The following is a 21679-nucleotide window of genomic DNA, read 5'->3' on the forward strand; positions in this document are numbered from 1 at the left end:
ATTAGGTGACAAAATAAATAGTCTAGAACATACAATGAAAAACAATACTGGTTTAAGGGAAATTCAGTGGCTCTCCCGATGCAATTTACCTGTTTTTCTACTCACTATATGTTCAACAACTATTGTTTATCTTCAGGGTTAAAATGAACAGCAGGAGATCGACCATACAGTGTCATTTTAATTTTGCTCAAATATTAAAAAAATATGAGTCAGTTCTGGTGCAAAGTTTTCTTTTGTAATCTTTTACTAACCTATTTTTGCAACATATGGTGAATATCCTATGGTAATTATAATACACTAACAAAAAAGATAATAATAAGTAAATGCAAGAAAAAAAAATGAAACAAAATAAGAAAAAATGACTGCAAAGGTCCACAAAGTTTTAAATATTTATTCACGTCTCTACTGATCAGTGATGGGGCAAGAGCGATATCTAGCGGTGAAAACCAGAAGTGCAGGTTGTGATTGAAAGACGTATTCGTTTGGGTTCACCAGACTAGCAGCCATAGTTTGTGGCTGTAATAAACAGTCTTATCAAAGAAACCAGCCTAGCTGAAGGTAAGTGAACTTTAGTTAACTGTCGCTTCTCCGACTCAGGTTCACTTTCACACATGAAAAACATCGTACATTTGTAGTTTTACAAAGCGTTTGCCTGACAAAATGTAAGTTTGGTAGCGTATTAATTTGCAAACGCAGTTTTATCCGTGATTTGAATTGGTCACAATGGATTGTAAACACTATGCAACATAAATTCACCGTTGTGGGGGAAAAACGATTCATCTGATATCTGTGTTTTGGAACATAGATGCTGTTTAAAGCTGGTCTAAGCTGATCCAGGCTGGCCAGGCTCGTAGATCCAAAGATTTTGGTAGACCTCTAGAGCCAGCATTCTAGATACCAGCTGGTCATACCAGTTTAAGGTGGTTAAGCTGGTTTTTGGAGCATGGCTGCTGGTCAACCAGCTAGAAACGCCCAAAAAACTACGCTTAAATTATAAACATATATTAATACACTCAGGGCCGGCTCTAGCCCTTTGGTTGCCCTAGGCGAGATTGAGTTTTTTCATTTGATCTACTGTGATTTTCATGTTGAAATATTGGGGGGGTTGTAACTGATGGATTTGAATATTGGGGTGTTACCTCCCCCCCATCCCCCCCATAAACTACGCCCCTGCTTCAGGCTGAGTATCCCTGGTCTCAGTGGTCTGTGTTTCACTGGTTCCCTGCTTCATTTTCTTCATCAACTGCGCACTTGCCTAACGTAACGTAACGGCGACCCAAGAGGGTGCCCGCGCCCCCAACATATTTGTCGCCCTAGGCAACCGCCTAGTTCGCCTATAGCAATCGCCGGCCCTGCATACACTGTAAAATTCGTGGATGAAAAATTCTCAGTTCCCTTATTGAGATGTCAGTCTGCGGCCAATAGATGGCTGTATTGGCCTCCTTCTTCGACAGAGCGAAAGGGTCTACGAAATCTAATGAATATTACCTTAAATGTAGCCATATATTTAATTACTACAAAATAGTATTTATTTTCTGTTTACCTTCAAAGTAATAACAATAAACAACGCTATAGTCACAATTCATTGATAAAAGGAGAGGTGTCAAGGGCATTCCTTGTCATCAAGTAGGCTAGTTGATGTATTCAGTTACAAAAAAAAAAAAAAAAAAAAAATTGAGGGGGATTTAAAGACACGGAACACCATCGCTGTAACTTGGTTCTTGAGGAAGTAAACTTGAAATGCTGCTCATTTGTCGGACAAACCACTCATGTCTCCTACCAGCACAGAGCGAGACGCCAGTCCCTTTGACTGACCTTCCCATCCGCCAATCAATCGAATGGATGTGTGGCGAACCTCCAATCACAGCAGAGAAGAGGCGGGGCGTTCTCGGAATAGCCTCTTCACTATTACGTCATGCGCGAACAGCTGGTCCGTTGCAAGAGCTGAAAATGTGGACAAGCGGAGCGATATAAAAATCGCGTCCGTGCCGTCGGGGCGTAAACAGTCAGTTTATCACGATGTGGTGGCTGGAAGGGTTTAGGTCGGGGATGGGCCGCCCGGAGATCCTGTTGCTTGTTTACACCTTGCTCTGCTCTCTCGGAGGTGAGTCTCTCAGTGAGGGTTGAAGTGAGATCTCTATCTTGATGCAGTGGAGCTGTCTTTTGTGCTGGTGCTGAACTACTTCACTCAATGGCTCGGCCGTAGCATACATCGCATTCAGTGCTAGTGCACTTTGACCACACAGCAGGTGGAATGCCTTGCTTCTTTGCGCTGGTGTCTTATTTGTGTTTTAGTGTTGTCCTAGGCACATCCCCGAGAATAAAGCACGGACAGAGTGCTACATTCTTGAGGAGCTTCGCGCGAGAAGTGGATGCTTCTTTATGCCTAGCAAGACTTCTATCATAATCTCGGGCTAAACTGAGAGCAAAGTAATTATGTATCACGTTCCGCACTTTATTGCATTTTATCCCAAGTGTACGTTGGCCTATATCGGTTTACCTCAGTTTTATTCTATTGTAGCCAATAATCAGTTTTAGTTCAGCGTGTTTCCCGTATCGGAATCAGTTGCCTTCGGGAAATATGCTGGCCAATTATCCAATTATTGCTTTTTAATGTTAGCGTGTAAGTCTCGAAACTTACCTCTAGTCATCAAACGCTTGATAGCGCTAGAAGAGCTCCGAGTTGTTTCCTTGTTTATCTCTAGATGCGTTTGTGATCGCATCGATAAGGAAGTTCATCTGGCTGCCAGAGCAAGACAATACCTGCGCTGCTGTGTCTGAAAGCGCATCTGATGGATGCTGTGCTTGCTTTAGTGTCAGCTCTACTTGAGTTCCGACACTGACTTCACATCTCTTGCTGTTCTTAGGAATAGCAGGCACTGTGGTCTTCGTGTGTCTTGTGCTCTGTTTTTCTTTACTCCATCCCGTTATACGAGGATGATAGTATGATTACGAACAGCACACAAACCCAAATAGTAGCAATATTATTGTGTATTTGCTGGTGGGTTTTGGAAACGTTACAAGGCAGTTGTTTGTTTGAAAAAACAAAAGAGATATAGGCGAAAATAACTTGTGTTTAGATTTTTTTATCACTGTAAAATGTGTTGTTGTTATTAAATATTATTATTATATTATTATAACATTTTTTGTTTTTTTATTAACTTACAATTCTTGTAATTTTTTTAATCTGAGTTTGAGTTTCAGATTTTTTTTGAATGCAGCGTGGTTGAAAAAGTGTTATGAACCTTCTAACACACACAAACACACTCACACATAGTAGAAAATGTTTTCGTTTTCCTCCTGTGATTAACTTTTTATTATTTGTCTACTTTACCTACTGCAGACAAGATTCATAATTCATGAGCAATTCATAAACATCACTTGATTAACAGGGCACCAAATGCGTTACAAGGAGATACGCCAGTCACAGGACTTGGCTGCGCGCTCGCACTGATCACAGTATTGACAAGCAGCAGGAACGGAGTGATGCTCTTAGGCTAGCACAAAGAAGCAAGACCAATGAGCCATCCAGTCTCATGGAAGAATGAGTCAGAGCACACCAAAGAAAACAGTTCAATGTGACAGACATAGACAAAGAGCTGGGCTGAGACTGAGTGACTGAGAGAAGAGTCCCCTAGCCTACCGATTCTGTCTCTGTCTCTGTTGTTAGTCTGGAATCTGACTGTCGCTCTCACACTCCCTTAATGTTTTGACCGGGTTCGATCTGATACTCAGTCCCTTTGTTTTTTTTAGCTGTTACAGTGAATACACACATTTTTCTGGGTCAAAAGAATTAGATAACTGAATCTATCTATCTATCTATCTATCTATCTATCTATCTATCTATCTATCTATCTATCTATCTATCTATCTATCTATCTATCTATCTATCTGTCTATCTATCTGTCTATCTATTGACAATGTGTGTTTGAGTGTAACAAACCTTTGTAGTATTTTGAATATGAGAGTGACTTTTATGTTAAAACGAAGCATGCTTGTGAGATCCCATTATGCTGAGATGTGACCCGTGAAGGGAAGCTTTGCACCGTGTGGTAGTACATTACTTAACACTCACATTTAATGTGTAAGTAGGTGGTGTGTTATTATTGAGTTGAACTCACTTTAACATGAGGATGACAACCGTTGCTGAGGCAGCACTGGCTCATCTGAACCAGCAGCTGTAGTTTATTTGTTGAATGACCAATTAAGATTTATTCCTGTTGTGAAGCCAAAAGCTTAGTTGTGATGTCAGTTTGTTGGCCAAACCAGCTAATTTGGGTTGGGAATTTCCTACGGGGTTTTACATTTACATTTATGCCTTTAGCAGATGCTTTTATCCAAAGGGACTTACAAAAGAAAAAAAGTTTTTAGATTGATTTATACATGGATCTTACATGGTTCATAATTATGGTTTATGATTTTATATTTTTTGGTAAAATATAGTAAAACATCTGTGGTTAACATTATTTGAAGAGACTTTCATGTTTTGTGCCATACCTAAAATAGTGTAAAAAATTTCAACAAAGTTGTTAATAAAACAAATAATATTGGAGTGTGTTCGTCTGCAAATTTCAGCTATTTTACTTGTTTACTTGTGTAACTTGCTTTTTCTTTGTAAAATTTACTAGAATTTTCTTCTTTTTTTTTTCTCTCCATGCAGTCATTCCTCATATGAATTATATAACTTGTTAAACAAAAGTTACAACTACCACAAAGGATGTTAATGTCAATTTATGTGCTTGACAAATTGGATAGTCTTTATGTAGAAAATTGGTGTTCCTTATGTAACAGTTTGCTAGCAACTTGTTTTTAAATCACACAGCAATTTCAGAATTCAAAACTTTTAGGATATTTAGCATATATATAGGTATGTTATAAGAAGCCTATTTTTCTATTGTTTGTTTAAAAATACTTTGATATTGCCATGAAAAAGCTGTTGATAATAAAGAAAAATAAAGAAATACATTTTCAAAATGAATTAAATGTAAGAATTTGTGTCATTTATGTCCCATTAAGTGATGTTAACCACAGATAAGTTATGAGATATTTATTTTACTCAAATCAAAACTAATATTCTAAAAAGGATATAGGCAATTCTTGAGTAAACCCATGGCTTTACTGTACTGTACTGTACAATATTATACAAATATATTTTACATATCAGATATAGAAATTTACAAATGTCTCTTCAGTTCTTTTGTATAAGGCCTTATTGTATATTGACAATGACCACTAACATTTTTTTTTTTTATGAATTTGAAATAATATTCCACAAATTCATCACATCTTTGCTTTACAGTCCTGTATAACACAGTGCAAACTTTGGTTTCATCAGCTGTCCCCATCCAGTGATGCATATATCACCTTTACTCACAAGCAAGTCCGAAATCAATTAAAACACTGCAAGATGAACGGCGCCACAACAAACCCGCAGGGAGATTTAGGGCTTCATTACTTTGCTCAGTCCGATGAATGCGTGTCACTGCTCTCTGATTGATGTGATGCCATCGCATAATTCAATATGCGCCGCACCAAGCTGCTAATCTCAAAGTCTCCGGTAACTAATGGAAGTCTGCTTTTGTGATGTCTAAATTGTTGAGCACTGTCAAAAAGTTCTTCAGATGGTTGAGTCAAGTGTGCATCCAAACTGTGGGAAAATTTTACAGTCAGTGATAAAGATGTGGAAAAAATGTTTATAAATAATATATGGAGCCCTGGATAAACTCTTGAGATTTTTACACATGGAAGCCTTCTAGCTTCTCTCTATGTTCCTCAAGATCGTATGATTGGGGCAACCTTGTGGCTTCTTCCTTTATTGAGAATAATGTCCTTGGGGGTGTTGCATTTTATGTAATGAATTCTTAATATCAAATTCTTCTTGTTTTGCCAGAGAAATAGCTAGAAGAACAGCAGTAATCTTCTACTGAATGTAAGAGCACAATGTGCAGTTGTTAAAAAAAAATTCAAACTAGCTTTCTGAAAGGATATTGCATAAAAATATAATTGCCTGAGAAAGATGTATGAAAATGGTCACACGCAATATGAGTGATCTCACTGCCTATGTTAAAACCATCTTGAAAATGTGTATATTCTTGAAAACTGCAGTGATAACTAATATGTTTTGTGCTTAACACAGCATACAGATGGTAGAGATGCTTTAATCAGGTTGAGTTCAGTACAACAGGATATCATGACTCAAAATGTGCTCCACTGGTTGAGAGGCTTGTTAAAGGGATAAGGAGCTATTTCTACCTGATCTGACACTTAAAATTGAACTGCGTTGGTGTATCTAATGTAATCTGGTTTAATAATTTATAATTAGTTTTTTTTACTAAAGTTACTATATTAGACCTGTTAATTTTAGATGTGTTTCCTGTGTATTTGTGCATTGCCTTTGACCTGATAATGTTGAATTTTTATATTTATATTTTATATAAAGATATTTGTCGTATTTTATATTCAAAAACAGCAGAAAAGTTACTGTATTCACATGTCATAATGTAGATTTATTTAGCTTTATGCTCTATTTTTTGCTCATAACAGGGTTCCTACATGGTTAGGAAAAAAGAGAGCAGAGTATGAAAAAATATTTGCATTTCCACTTATTTTGACTTTTGCCCTTATTTAATTTTTATAATGGAAAATTAAGAATTCAATGAAAATAAATTTATCAGCAAGAAGTGTGTTTTCCGGACAGCTGTTTAGTGATTCTTTAGTGATTATTTAATTATGCAGAATGCAGGTTATGAACATTTTGGGTTTCTTCTCATGATATTCTTAGCACCGTATTACATAGCCCTTAAGGACCTCTGCAAAAATAAAAAAAATATACAGACTTTTATGTGCGCACAAGAAAGCATTAAATAGGATATATGCATATAGGACAATGCACACTGAGCCACCTACAGTATTGAGCCATCAGCCCACTTCGCAGTGTGGTTTCTTGGCCGCCACAGGATATGTATTAAAGAAACCTAAGGCCTTGAATTATGACATACTGCCCTAATGAAAGCCAAGTTTTGAACAATTTTTTTACAGTACCAGTCTTTTTTTATAGACCCTTGAACTTGGCAAATAGGACAATGCACAAAGCCGTATTATGCCATCAGCACATTTCATGTCATGGTTTCTCTGCCCCCCACAGAGGATGTGTTAAATTGGACAATAGGTCTTGATATTAGAGGTACTACCATAAGGAAAGCCAAATTTTGAGCATGTAGATCTTTATTATTTCATATGCATCCTTTCTCTCATTTTATTCATAGTAAGATGGCAGTGATGCACAAAGGAAATAGGTTATATAAAACTAGAAACTGTAGTGCGTAAGCATGCAAAACATTCCCATGTGCATATGAGTAGTTTCTCTAGGGCACAAAAAATTTCTTGTGTTCATGCTGAAGTATATTCTTTTATTTTAGGGGCTCTGTATCTTGTCATTTTGAGAAAATCAATGAAAAAACCCTGAGAAAATAAAAATACTTACAGATGACTGTACTATATACCATATATAAAGCTGAAAATAATGCTGTATGAACTATTTATGTTAAATATGATCTGGAAATCTACTGAAATGTTTAGACATTTGAATATGGAAATCTTGAAATGGAAAATGTGTAGGAATCCTGTCATAACCTCATAGTCACGGTGCACTGCTGTTTGCTGAAAATGTGCAGAACAAAATCTGGAATTAAAACCAAGACATTCACCAGAATCACCAATTCATCTTTTCCAATACTATTTAGCAAGGATGAGTCATTATGAATGAATCATCATCGTGGGATAATTCAAGACACATTTTTTTTTTTCTTTTTCCTGTTTGTTTTTAGAATCCTATGAAATAGCTGACAGCTCTAAAGATAAGTTTGGCTGTGGAAATAATGTTCAGCAGTTTTGCAAGTACAGTAGTGCACAAAACATCATTAAAAAATTCAAATGATGTTGTATAACGGAGCCATTGGCATAAAATTTAATTGCCAATCACCTTTCAGCAATTTGTTCTACCAAAATTGCATGTTTTTACATTGCAGTCCTGACATCTATCTAAAAACAACCACAAACAAACAAGCAAACCAAAAACATGTGTTTGTGTGTGTGTGTGTGTGTGTGTATATATATGTATATATATATATATATTCAGAGAGAGGATAAAAACACTCATTGGTATGACTGAGGAAATGCAGCAAGTAATTGATGAAGCCAAAGATATTCTCGGATTTAGCCTATTGGTGAAGATGACAGTTTTACGACTTGGACTTTATTATATCTGCATCAGACGCCCTGTTTGTCATTTATTACTGCCACACTATCTTTGCCATGAATCACTTTAAGGATCACAAAAAACAGTCAAAAACAAAATCTATTATAAAGCCATCCGTTAACTGACACTGACTGCACTTGAGCAAGTGACAGCTGAAGTGATTCTAAATGCTTTTGAGCATAACACCAACATAAAACATAAGGATGGCAGAAACATACACTGGCATTATCAGATTGTGTTTGTTTTGAGTGCCACCTTCTGATCCAGCAGCTTTATTCAATTTAAACCAGCAGTACTCTTCTCTCTGTTGTTGGAATGAGGAGACATACGGTGCGACGTACACGACACAGAGGCTTGTGTTCTACTCCAGAGGGCTGGTCTGTCGTCCTCTGTTCTTCTCTGTGTGATTTTGGCATTAGGGCCACTTTGCTAATTGCACTCGGCTCGGCACATCCGTTCCCTTACTGAGACACCAACTGCTACCAGGGGAAAAGAGCTCTCTATCCCTCATCAGGATCTCTTTTGCCTTCTTTTTTACAATCACACTCTCGCTCCCCATGACTCTATATCCTCCAATTCACCGGCTTGCTGTGAAAGGTTACCACAACACATTTCTCTCATCCTCAAGCAAACATTAATTAGCGGAACTGTCTGAAGAGGAAACTTCTCTTTTCAATTTCAAAAGACTGTTCTTGATTACAGAATGTGTTGAGTGCAACGGCTTAGAGAGAAAACAAAAACATTGAAAATCGTTAACGAGCGGCTTCGCCTTTCTGTTGTACAGAAAAATCAGCGCATATCGAATTTCCAATTCGCATAAGCTGGATTTTTGTGATTTCGCTTTCAGTTCTTCATGTTTCAGATGAGAAGGATTGATGGGAATTAGGAGAGATCAGGGCCATTAGGAGCACTAATCCACATGTAATCCAGCACCAGCCAAACTAAAGTTTCCTCTGGGAACTTGTGCTACTCTTGGTGGGGAAAAAGCGCCTGCTTTTGGTCTGCATAAGAGAAAAGGACATGATAGAGTTTGTGTGATTATTAAAGTGATAGTTTACTAACCAAAAAATAAAAAAATGTTATCATCTACTAACCCTCATGTCTTTCCAAACCTGTGACTTACTATCTTCTTTAAGAAGAAATTTTGAAAATTTGACTTATTGTATGTAACAAAAACATTCTTTAAAATGTCTGCTTTTGTTTTCCACTTGAGAAGGAAAGTCATGCAGGCTTGAACAACATGAGTAAGTGAATAATGACAAAATTTTAATTTTGGGGTCAATTAATCCTTTAATGAAGTAGGAACATGAACCAAGCAGCCCAAGCTCATTGGCAAAACATATCTGTGGCGACATTTCTGGAAAAATGCAGAAACTCCCCTCATCTCACCATCCAAACTTTGATGCACATTTTGTGTAAACTTTAAAGTGAAATGGCTTGTGAGTGGCTTTAAAAGTGTGTTCAGTTTTATTCAAAACAGATGAATGTGATTCTGGCAATGCTTTATTGCATTGAATGTTGTACAGGTCTGAAATTAAATGTCCAGTGAGGTCAGTGCTCTATTGCATTTGACAATGATATACACTACAATAAACTCTATATCCTAAACCTATCCGATAGTGTAAACAAAAGCAAACATGAGTTGAAACTGCATTTACTGAAGTAATTACTCATGTTTCACAAGACTCACAAGGCAATCACAAGGGAAATGCTGTATACCAGATGAGCTACCGAGCAAGTTTACTAAACGTCTGAAAAGTCATAAAAGGTGCTGGTTATAATGCGAATGCCAAAATGTGAATGTCAACGTTATGTGGGGTCATATCATTGTATTTTGCTAGGAAGCACACAAAAATATGTGTTAATTAATCAATAATTTGCTCTTAATTTGTGTTAAAAGGAATAATAAATTGTTGGTGTTCTACTTAGTGTTCATTTCAGTTGGAAACTGCAGTGAATTTTTATGCATTGGTAAGTTTTTGTGAAAATGTAGGAAGTGGCACGTTTTTCCAATGAGCCTATGTTAAAACCAGTTCCTGTCACATTTTTCATTGGGATGTCTACGAGCCATACTGTATATTTACTCTGAAACAACGAGAGAGGAAGCAAGAAGGAGCGTAAATATGAATGCTAAGAAAGTGACAAGGACAGGAGAGAGAAATGGAGAGAGACGAAAGCGAGAGAGTGAAGCTGACAGCTGCTTTGCCTGTGGCCATCCAGAGCGGCTGGTTTGCTGAGGAGCCTGTTTGCACAACTGAGGCCTGACGGATAAAATTGCGGACGGATAGTTTGGATGCCGAGAGGAGAGGAACAAGTCACAGGGAGAAAGAAAAAGCAGAAAACTTTTCTGCTGTGTCTGCTAGTGCAGTAACAACGTCATCCATCATTCCTCTTATTATCATTAATTATTATCAACGCACCAGAGGCCCATTTACATCAAGCTCACAGAGAGGCAGAGAGGGGATTCCTGAACATTCACGGAGCTGCTGCAGTCTGTGTGTGTGTGTGTGTGTGTGGGCGAGCATCTTTTTTGTGTCTGCCAACGGTGTTGAGCTTATTTCCAACAGGCCTAGTCTAGGCAGTGACATCTTGGAGTGTGGTATTTTTGGCTTTTTCTTTTTTGATTGCTTATGCAATGCCCAAGTGTCACAGGCATTTTCTGCTGCTCCCTTTTAAAAGGGCAAGTCATAATGGCTAAAATGGCCCCACAAGGGCCTTCTGAATCGGCCTGTTTTAACATAAAGAAAGACCTGCAATATAAATATGTGTGTTTTATTACTATCATGTAATCATTGTCATAATTGTAGATCTGTCTTTTGGGAAAATGCCTGACAGAGTCATGGGGTTTGCTGGCTTTTGTTAACTTTTTTTATACTAATAGTACTAATTAAATTTCTAAAAAATTGTTTGATCATCAGTTGTAATAATTGGCCATCATATCATTTCCATGCACACACAGTTCTCTCCCAGGCTGCATTAATTTAAAAAAAAATCAGTAAAACATGAATATTGTAAAATAGTTTTTACAATTTTAAATGAATGTTCTCTATTATAATACATTATAAAATGTAATTAGCTCCTGTGATGACAAAGCTGAATTTTCATCGGCCATTACTTTAGTCTTCAGTGTCACACAATCCTTAAGAAATCATTCTAATATTATGATTTGGTGCTCAAAAAAAACTTTTTTTTTTTTTCTTCAGTTCAGTTTAAAAAAAATATTATTTGTAATTTTTTTGGTTTTTATCTATAAGGCGTTACTGTCAATTCCGTCAATTTAATTCATCCTTGCTGAATAAAAGAAAAAAAAGGAAGAAACGTAAATCTTTTGAATGGTAGTGTGTATATATAAGGGATAAAAAAGACTTTCAGTGCTTTGAAATAAAAATATCTCAGCTAATTAAATGTAAAATTTGTAGATCAGTAAAAATAGATTGGTACATGCAAACCTGCAATATAAATGTGTTTTATTGATCTAATATAGTACCAGTAATAATGAGATGATATTTGCATATATCTCCACTGTGGGAAGTTTTTGAGTATATAAGAATATTAAATACGTCCAGCTTGGCCAGGCTGGGCAATCATCTATAGACCAGTTGGCCAGGTTGAGAGACCTTGTTTGAGGCTAAATTGTTTGTTTGTGAATGTTTTTTTCTTCTTCCGTCCTGCAGGGTTCTCTTTGAAGGAATTCAGTTTTACTAAAAGCATTTTTGGTTTTTGTAAATCCCTTTTTGACAGGAGTTATACAGATATTCCCTTTAAAAATGGTTTCGGGTGTAACATCAAAATTCTGATTTGCCATGTCTTTTTTAAGCATTTGTACTGTACATATCCTCTAAGACATTTATTTTGTGTCCCTAAAAGCAGAGCCAACCCCACTTCCGAACCCGTGCGGTATGTTTGCGCTGCAGTTGCCGTGGGTCTCTATTCAGCAGATGATGCCTTGAATGATTCATGACCCGAGTAAGCTACAGGGGGCACCTGGGCAGGAGGAAACTCCCCTCAGGAGGTCTGCCTGTGTCAAAGGAAGGCAAAAAGAAGAAATCAATAGGGGAAGATTTCTTCAGACTCTGAGCATAAGGGCATTGCAGGCATCAGAGAGCGTCTCAAAATCACTCCAGTGCTGCAGTGCACAGCGTTCCGTGGTTTTGAGATGGTGGCATAGATTCATATTTGATTGTTTTGTTAAAGAAATATTTCAGGTTCAGTTCAAGTTGAGGTCCATCAAAATACTGCTTCTAAAATATTGACACAAGAGGTATGTTAACAATTTTATGTTTAAACTTTGTCAATAAGACAACACAACTCCATAAACTAACAGAAAAATCACTGATTTAAATTTTCATTTCAAAGCTTTACAGCTCAAATAATACTCAAGTAATACACAAGTAATAATACACAAGTAAAACTTTACAAGCTTTACAAAAAATAATACACAATACAAATAATTCACAAGTAATAACACACAAGTAAACCTGCTATAAAATCATTTAAAAGCTTTACAGCTCAATTAATACACAAGTAATGCAAATACTTAATAATAATAAAATTAATACTACTGTAAAAAGGATTTCAAAGCTTTAAAGCTCAGATAATACATAAGTTTTAACAGTGCTATATAAAATTATAAGCTTTACCTTTCGGCATTCACTTCCATTGTAAGTGCCTCCATTAACCTCGATTTTTTTGGAGTCAACATTATGCCACAAATGCTGTCAGTTGCTGAACCCAGAAAATTCCTTGAATACATTTTTAACAGCCTTACATAATGCCCTAAGCTTCATGTCAAATTTACCACATTCGTATTTTTTTTTATTATAGCATATTGGATTATTGAAGTGTGTGGGTATTTTTGCACACTTTGCTAGTCCCACAATCTTCAATCAGTCAATAAGACCTCAGCACTCAGCTCACACTCAGAGCTGCACGACCCAGCAGGCAAACAGTTCTCCAATCTCTAGGCCTCGCCGCCATCTCGTTTCATAGCCTCTCTGAGTGCCCTCTCAATTGTTCGTACCTGATCCTACGTCTCCATTTTCACCCTTGCTAACATTAATATTAAAACCTCACATCTTCTTTATTACAGTCTTTCACCTTTCAGCAAGGCCACACCGAACTCTCGCTGCAGCCCTGCCAAGAAGCTGAAATTGGCTCTCGGTCTTTGCCCTGGGTCCTGTCAGGTGCAATATGCCAAACGCCAGAGACAAGGCTTCATTTTTGGCAGCAGTAAATGGGCCTGGCAGGCCTGCTCTTTTTATAGGTTTGACAGATGAAGAGTGAACATTAAAGATTTTTTTCAGAGGCAAATCCTTCACCTGTGAGCTAGCACTCGAAACAATGCTACATAGCCTGTTTAGAAGGCAATTAGCATACCTCAGCTGAGAGGAAGTGTGCTGTAGAGTGCCAGTGTGCTATTTAGGATTTATGTGTTCCTGTGGCTCAGTGGTAGAGCATTGCGTTAGCAGCACAAAAGGTTGTGGGTTTGATTCCCAGGGAATACATGTTAGGTAAAAAAGTCGCTTTGGATAAAAGTGTCTGCTAAATGCATAAATGTAATGTAAATTGTTATGTCGTGCCATTTTCACACTGGTGGCCTTTTCGTGTAATATATTTGTTCTTTAATGGATTGCAGTTGCTTGAGTTTGTGTCAGCCATTCGTATAAAGAAAGGAAAAGAAAAAGACATTTGCATGTTTATCCAAGTTGAAATCTGTTTTTTTTTTAAATACTAAAAATGTTCAAAAAATATTTTCTACATATATATATTTTATAAAAAAATATACATTTTAAATATATTTTATATATATATATATATATATATATATATATATATATATATATATATATATATATATATATATATATTATTTTTTTTTTTATTTTTTTTGCTGTATGTGCTGGACACAAAAGAAGATATACTGAAGAATGTGTGCGTCTCCATTTTTTCCTCTTAGGAATAAAAACAATAAAATCCTTCAGGAAGAAATGTTGAGGAAAAAATGTTGTCCATGTGTCTGTCAGAGATTAGTAGTATATTCAATCAAACCTGTACCACTTTAGGCTACAGAAACTCTGTAACAGCAGTAAGCCCCACAACACGGGCAGAGACTTTCCTCATGCTGCTGGAGATCAGTGTGACCCCTGGGCTGCTAATCTGCAGACAGCATATCACTGGGCTCTGCAGCGTTCTGTGTGTGTCTTTCTACCCCAGCAGCTTGAGAACATATTTGAAAGGCCATCACAACACCTCGCCACAGAGACTGATGGGCTTCTCAAGTCATTCGGTTGAAAGCTACTGGATAATAACCAAAAGAAACGTCCCTCGTAGTCATCTAATTGCATTTCCGAAATGTTATAAATGCTTAATGACCTGTTCTGAACCCTAATAAAATCCTGTGCTGACCTTCCTCTCGGGAGCTACTTAATTGGATTACTTTTTACCTCCATCATCTGCTTCTCATTTCTGTGAAAAACCCTTGTCCTTGATTATCTCACATCTTATCTTTTAGCCTGCTACCTCGTAATTTTATTTCAAGATGAGATTGTGTATCTTTCTGGCTGGTTATTGGCAATTTCATCTGCATGTCTCTACATCAGAAGAGAGACAGAAAGCACATTGTGAGTGCCAAAAACCAGCCTGATCTCATTATTCGTTGGTATTTTACAAAACAAGAAATGTACAACATGGAATTTTTTTTTTTTTTTTTACAGAATCTAAAACATATTTACATACGCACAGCTTTAGAAATGTAAAAATACTTAGCAATCCACTAATGTTATTATATATATTATCTATATTACAATTTTGATGTCGGTATGATTTTTTTTTCTTTACTTTCTTTTTTTGCAGTTTTAGAAAAAAAGATACTTCATTAAATTGCTAAAAAAATGAGTGAGTATTAGAGACTTCTTATAAAAATGTATTTCTTACAAAAAAAAAAAATAAAATAAAATCTTAACTAAACTTTTGAACAGTATGTGCTAGAACCACACTTTATAGATGAATGCATTACTAATGATTCACATTTAAGAGCTGCACTTTTGGCTTGTAGAGTTGCCATTCAACTGCAATCACATTAGACAGAAAATGACATTGGCTTGTCTCAAAAGTCAAACTAAGGTAAAAGGCTTCTTTTTCCCCCACTTTTTGATGGTTGCAGTCTATTTTTCAGATTCACAGCTGGAGTATTAAAACCAATTGTGCCATAAAGTTTATTTACAGAGCACTGGGTTAATGCCGGTCATAAACGGCAAATCAAATTTACCCTTGGTTTTACACCAGCTTTGAGAGTACTTATCGACGTGTGCTCTCTGCCTCCTCGTTGCAAAGGTGTGTTTTAATGAATCACTCCACCATTAGACATAAAATACCATCCTGTGCTGATCTGTGCATTTAAAGTCTTAAAAGATGTCCTGCCATAAGTACAAATCGATATCTCCTCACCTCCAGTTTTAAACTGTTGCACATTTAGTATTCTGTCCCTGCTTGTTACATATTTAAGGAAAAATATCTAAATGAACCTTCCTAACAGCAGGCTTGTTCTTTGTCTTATAAAACAAAGAAAGGCTTTGAAGTATGAAAAAAAAAGACAATGTCTTTTATTGAATTGCACATATACTGTAGCTACTGTTGGCCTTGAAAAAAAAAATCAAGCTTCCTGTCAATACATTATAGGTAAAAAAGACATCAATCTTTTGGTTGCATATACATATGGAAACTTTTCACTTTTCCATTTTTCCATCTTGTCGATGAGTCCATGTTTTCCTGTGCCCTTATCTTTTCCTTTCTCTGAGTCTCTCTCTTTCTTTTATTTAACTCTGGCAATATATCACTACATCAGTTCTGAGCAGGTTGCCATGCAACGCAAAGGCACGGATGGTTCCTCTATGTGTATGGCTTTGAGAAACAGGCGATGAAGTGGAGATTCAGAGCTTCTCTGATATGAATGTTGAGTTGTTTCTGTAAGGCCTGCAAACTGAACAATGATGAAGTCATAAACAACTGCGTGGGTGTCATGTGTTGCATCCGTATTTTCATTTTATTGGCATATGTTTTCTTACTACACTCACTTACAATCTGCATTGTTCTGCAGATATCTCTCTCTCTCTATACAGTATATATATATTTGGATTGTACACACTGAAGAAATGGCCATGGTAGTCATGGGCCCAACTTACAGAGACCTCTTTAATAAGTCGGATAAACAGTTGCAAACTGAATTATTTGATTTACTCTGCGATTCCTGCTTGTCAACTTTTTAAACTTTTCAAATAATATCTAGCTGGCTGACATAAATGAAGCTTTGCTGAAATGGAAATAATGATTTGTGATAGCCTTGGTGTCATTGTTAAGGAAAATTGCAAACCAATCAGTAATGCTATGGCATCATAATTTTTGAAGTCTTGGATTATCTTGTTATAATTACTCATACTTTTTCTATAATTAATAATATTTGTAATAAGATAAAATATTTATGTGTTTGAAAAGCGTGCAACAAATATGTTTAAGCATATTAACAATTATACATTTAAAGGTGCTGTATGTAGGATTGACACCGAGTGGTTGAACTAGTATTGCAGTCCAAATTCAAAATATTGGAGAGGGTTTTTTTCACCCGGCCCTTCCTCCTCAGACTTGTCGCACATGTAGGTTGCCAGATTGATGACACAAACAGGAACGAGCGCACTTGACGATGAACGAAATGAAATACGCTGTGTTTTCCGCCAACTGGCAACCCGGGATGCTGAAATACAATTGGGTAAACTGACAGTGGGCGGGGTTTACAAACCAAAACAAACACCGACATTCTGGCCTAGAATGGACATTTTCAAAGGAGAATAACTGACCTTAGCATTGTTTTTTTCAGATAAACAAGTATGTTAACTTAGCATGTTTCTTAAATATCTGCAAACATATTGTGGTATTTTTATGCTTTTGTAGAGTCAAAATCTTACATACAGCACCTTTAAGATTAGAAATTATAAACGCAAATAAATGATTATATATTTTAATTACCACCAAATCTTTCCGAAAAAATTACTTTAAAATGTAAGGTTTTATTTTTTTGAAAGAGCAGGGAATCTTAGCTACTGTCAACTTTATTGGCAAGTAGAAAAAAAAAATTCTTTACTGTTGTAACGTGCTTTAACATAACAAGCCGAAATTGCATTTAGTGAAGGATCTGGCTCAAAATAAGATAAGAGAGTTTTATCCTCATTTAAAGATAATCTTTGAAGTCTTGAAGTCAGAACCAAAAATAGAGAGTACAGTAGTTGCTGAACTGAGTTTTTGCTCCCTGCCAGGCTGTGCTTTTGAAAATAAAAAAACTTTGTCTCAAAACAAGCCGTCTCCAAACCATGATAAAGAATTCAGACGCTGGGAGTGCTTATCTCCTCAACTACTTTGGAACTTCACTTGTCACTTGCCGTTTGTAACTCTCAACTTTTCATCCCGGCCATTATTAATGATTACTTTTCATATGCAGCTTCTTATGAATTTGCATATGCTGCTGAAATTCTCCTGGCAGTCACAAACAACTCTTTGTTCTATCATTGTAAATTTTTTCTCTCTCTCTCAATTTATGCTTATTTATTTTGATTATTTATTTATTCAATTTTGTTTTCTCTAGGACGAGGTTCCAGAGAGAGTCAGTATTTGTTGTCATTTTCTAAAGAGCAGATACAATGTTGATGCCTTCACATGTAATAGAACGATCTGAATAATTCAGCTAGCACTGATTTATGGTGCTTTATATATATAGTGTACACACTGAAACATGCTTACTGGGCAGAGTTTCTATCAGTAGTCTGAGCCAGGTGGTGGCCTCGGGTTGTCCAATCAGAACACTGCAGGGAGACGACGCTATGTCTTCCCCTCAACGTAGTGTGTGTTTCTGGGGAAATGGAAACAAGGTTTTGCCAAAGGACAAGAGCTGCTATTCGACATGTGTTGGCAAGGTCATCATCTCTCAGGGAAAACACTGGTGCATGCCTGGAGTACGAGACAAGCTTGTGCCAAGGTGGAAATGATGTAAAGTAGCTATTTTGGCTTCTGTGCCTAATATGAGCATTCACACTGCCTGACCAGGGATGGCACGTAGGCTTTCATCCAGGTCCCACAGTTCCCGCTTCTGTTCTTTCTTCTAGTTTTGCTCAATCCTTGTGTGCTCTCTGACCTAGTTTGAAACTCTTGACTCGACTTGATTCATCCCTGCACTCAGTGTGAGCTCCCCTTGCTTGTGGTTTTGTTTATCCTCAAAAAGAGAACAATTTTTATTTGGAAGCAATGAGAAATAATTACTGGTTTGACAATGTCGCGTTCCTTTTTTTTTACACATTGAAAAAAGAGAAAATATGCTGTTGTTATTTAAGGAAACTTTTTCTACCTCATCTGATATTGGTGTAACCTATTGTTGCCAGGTTGTTTCAGTCATATTAAATTACTTTTTTTTTAGTAGGAATAAAACCACTTCAATTAGATGTTCCCACATGAAGGACGTTTTTAGGTTACCTGACAAAATGCTTTATGGTAAGATTAAAGACATTCACAATTTACCATTTGGCATGCAAACACCCCCTTTTAAATTAATATACCTTATAAATGTATTCACATTTTACTCTTTTGTTTCAAGCAGCTTAGTACTATCATTTCAGTTAATTTAGTACGAGCACAGGAATCGAGCACTATTGAGCACACTTAGTGGAAGATATCACACAGTGGAGGCGATTTCTGCATGATCAATGAGTTCACGTGGAAGAAGACTGCATTTATACTTTGTAGAAATATAACCTCAGGTTTTCAAATTGAGAGTTGATTGGTACATTATTTAAAGGGTTTGCTGCATTACTGTCAGGATTTTAAAGGAATGTTTCACCCAAAAAATACATTCTGTTATTTACACCCACCTTTGTGCCAAACCTCTATGAATTCTTTCATTTTTTCAGTAAACGTAAATCTCCTAAAATAAAAAAATAGAAAAACATACACTATATAAGTATGTAAGTTGTAAGTGTAATTCAGTATGCATTATTCAGATTTGAAAATGTTATCATCCTCTTGAACTCAATTATGGGTGAACTATTCCTTGTGGTGAATAAGGTATGTTCAGTGAGATAATGAGAAACTACATTATTCAACAGCTGTACTGAATAATAATGACAGACTATGAGTCTGTATATTAGATGTTATGCCAGTAGAAGGTGCCATATGTGATTAAATTCCTAAATTAACATTAATTAATTTAAATTAATTAGGGTAATTGGGTAAGTAATTTTATCATACACACAACAGATTTGTTTAAAAACTCTGTTTCATTCAAAAATTACTTTCTCAAAATCTCTTGTCTTTATGAATAAAATACTGAATCATTTTGCTCAACAAATTCATTTAAATGCTGATTAATTTTGTTTAGAAACAATCATGTTGATAAGTGAGTTCATTCCACTCAGATTTCACTGAAAGTTCATTGGGCTTAATAGAAAAGTTATATGAACTCAGTTATGATTATTTTAAGTAAAACTCAAACTGAATGAGTTATAGCAGATTCCTAGTTTCCAGCATGCTTTGCTTCAGATTCTGTAAGGAGAGTAAAACTTGAAATGGAATGCTCTTTTATGCGTTTTTGCATGAGATTAATATAAGCAGAGATCTGTTGGTGTTGGGATTTAAAAGGATTTCTATTATGTTTGAGTTTTTGGGGGTTACTGTTGTGCTGTAGAGTAAGTCGAGGATGGGTCATGTTAAGATTAACTACTACTTTGTAACTAGTATTGGCACTTATTGATACAGCAATAGTTTAGTTGTAGTATCACTGTGTTCCTGCTAGCTAGTAGGTAAATGTAGAAAATAAAAGTCAATATTATTAAAGACACAATATGTAAGATTGTTTTTATTAAAATATCCAAAAAACACTAGAACAGTGTTATATATTTATATGACTTGTGTACTTACATTATCCCAAATGTTTCGAAGAATGTTTAAATGCAGAGAAATAAGCAATTTTAACTAGTGACACCAACCGTGTCCATAGTGTCATTGTGTCACCTGCCAATGACGTCATAACCCCTTGATTTTCCGGTTTTGTTTTGTAGAAAACATGTAAACACCAAAGGCGTTTTAATAGACCGGTGACGACCACACAGAGTAGCATTATAACAACTTTCAAACGTATCTAGTATGATGCTTTTTTCCCCACATACGCACGACTGGAAAGAGCGAAAGCGGTCGACTATGGCATAATAAAAACTCTGCTGCTTTCGAGCCGTGTGTCGCGCTTATTCAGCGGCCTCGTTTCGCTTCGACCTGCTTCATTCTACTACGTTAATAAATCATTAGCTCATCCATGAACATGATTTCTGCCCGAGTTCCATCGGATTGGATCAGCTGTGGGGATGAAGAAGACAACTCCCATGATTCCACACTCAGTCACGGCGTCATCAAACTATGCCTTTGGTTCTTTACTTGTTTTGAATACGTGCCCTCTAGCGGCGAAAAATTACATATTGTGCCTTTAATGTAAGTCCTTTAAATTATTACAGCTAAGTTTCAGTAACATAAAATAATCGAGTTTAAATGTACTTTTGGAAATAAATTCTTTTAGTGAACTCACTTGTAACACTATTGGTTTCTAAACTTGAATGAATCAAGGCAATTCGTTTCCTTAATTGAAATGAGTTCACTTTACAGTGGATTTACAGTGTAGTTACACAATATTATTTATTATCAATAATTGTATAAATAATAATGATTATTTCTTATAAATAATTGGTGCTGAAACAGGACACGATGTTTACCTTTAATGAAGTGATGCTAGATGAGGTCATGCTATAGTATCTTTATTCTGGGACATTTTGCTTGTCAATAACAAAACCACAACACAACATACTGGCAGAGGCAGCTTGGTGTGTCTTCATGTTTGACTGTTATTATAGTAAGCCACAACCACGCTCATAAATCCTCAAGAAGGTGAATATCGATTTGAAGGAGAGATGGAGTGAGACTGATGGCCGTTTTCATGTCAAAGCCCTTGGCTGGGCTCTGCAAGCAGTGCAATAACACGAATGGTCCAGTTTATCAAACTACCCTCCCCCTTCATATCATGGCCTGTTTATCACCTTGGCCAGCCTCATAAAAACAGAGCTTCATCTGCTCAGTTCAGTGACCTCCAGCTCTCAGCGACAGTCATGTACACTTATCGTCTCATTTGAATAGGAGTTTTTAGAACACCACAGCCAAGCAATTAATGGATGCTGTGTCATATGAACACTTAGATATGATCTTACATATAGCAGAAAATACTGCACACATCACTCATTGTAATGTGGAATAAACATAAACAAAAAGAATAAAGAATGTATTTACAGTTCAAAACATTTCACCTTATACTGAATCAACCTAAACACATTAGTATACATCAGCAAA

General features: G+C 36.3%; 1 protein-coding gene across 1 annotated transcript in view; it reads left to right on the plus strand.

The window, feature by feature from the left end:
- The first annotated feature begins 1799 nt into the window (after nucleotides 1-1799).
- tmem8b (transmembrane protein 8B) overlaps nucleotides 1800-21679 on the plus strand; it is a 119628-nt gene continuing 99748 nt past the window's right edge. The window contains exon 1 of the mRNA XM_042724576.1: nucleotides 1800-2104. Coding sequence (XP_042580510.1) covers nucleotides 2020-2104 — 85 coding nt within the window. The 5' untranslated portion in view covers nucleotides 1800-2019. The remainder of the gene's footprint in view (nucleotides 2105-21679) is intronic.

The sequence above is a fragment of the Cyprinus carpio genome, chromosome B5 (genome assembly GCF_018340385.1).
Source record: "Cyprinus carpio isolate SPL01 chromosome B5, ASM1834038v1, whole genome shotgun sequence".
In the NCBI taxonomy this organism is placed as follows: Eukaryota; Metazoa; Chordata; class Actinopteri; order Cypriniformes; family Cyprinidae; genus Cyprinus; species Cyprinus carpio.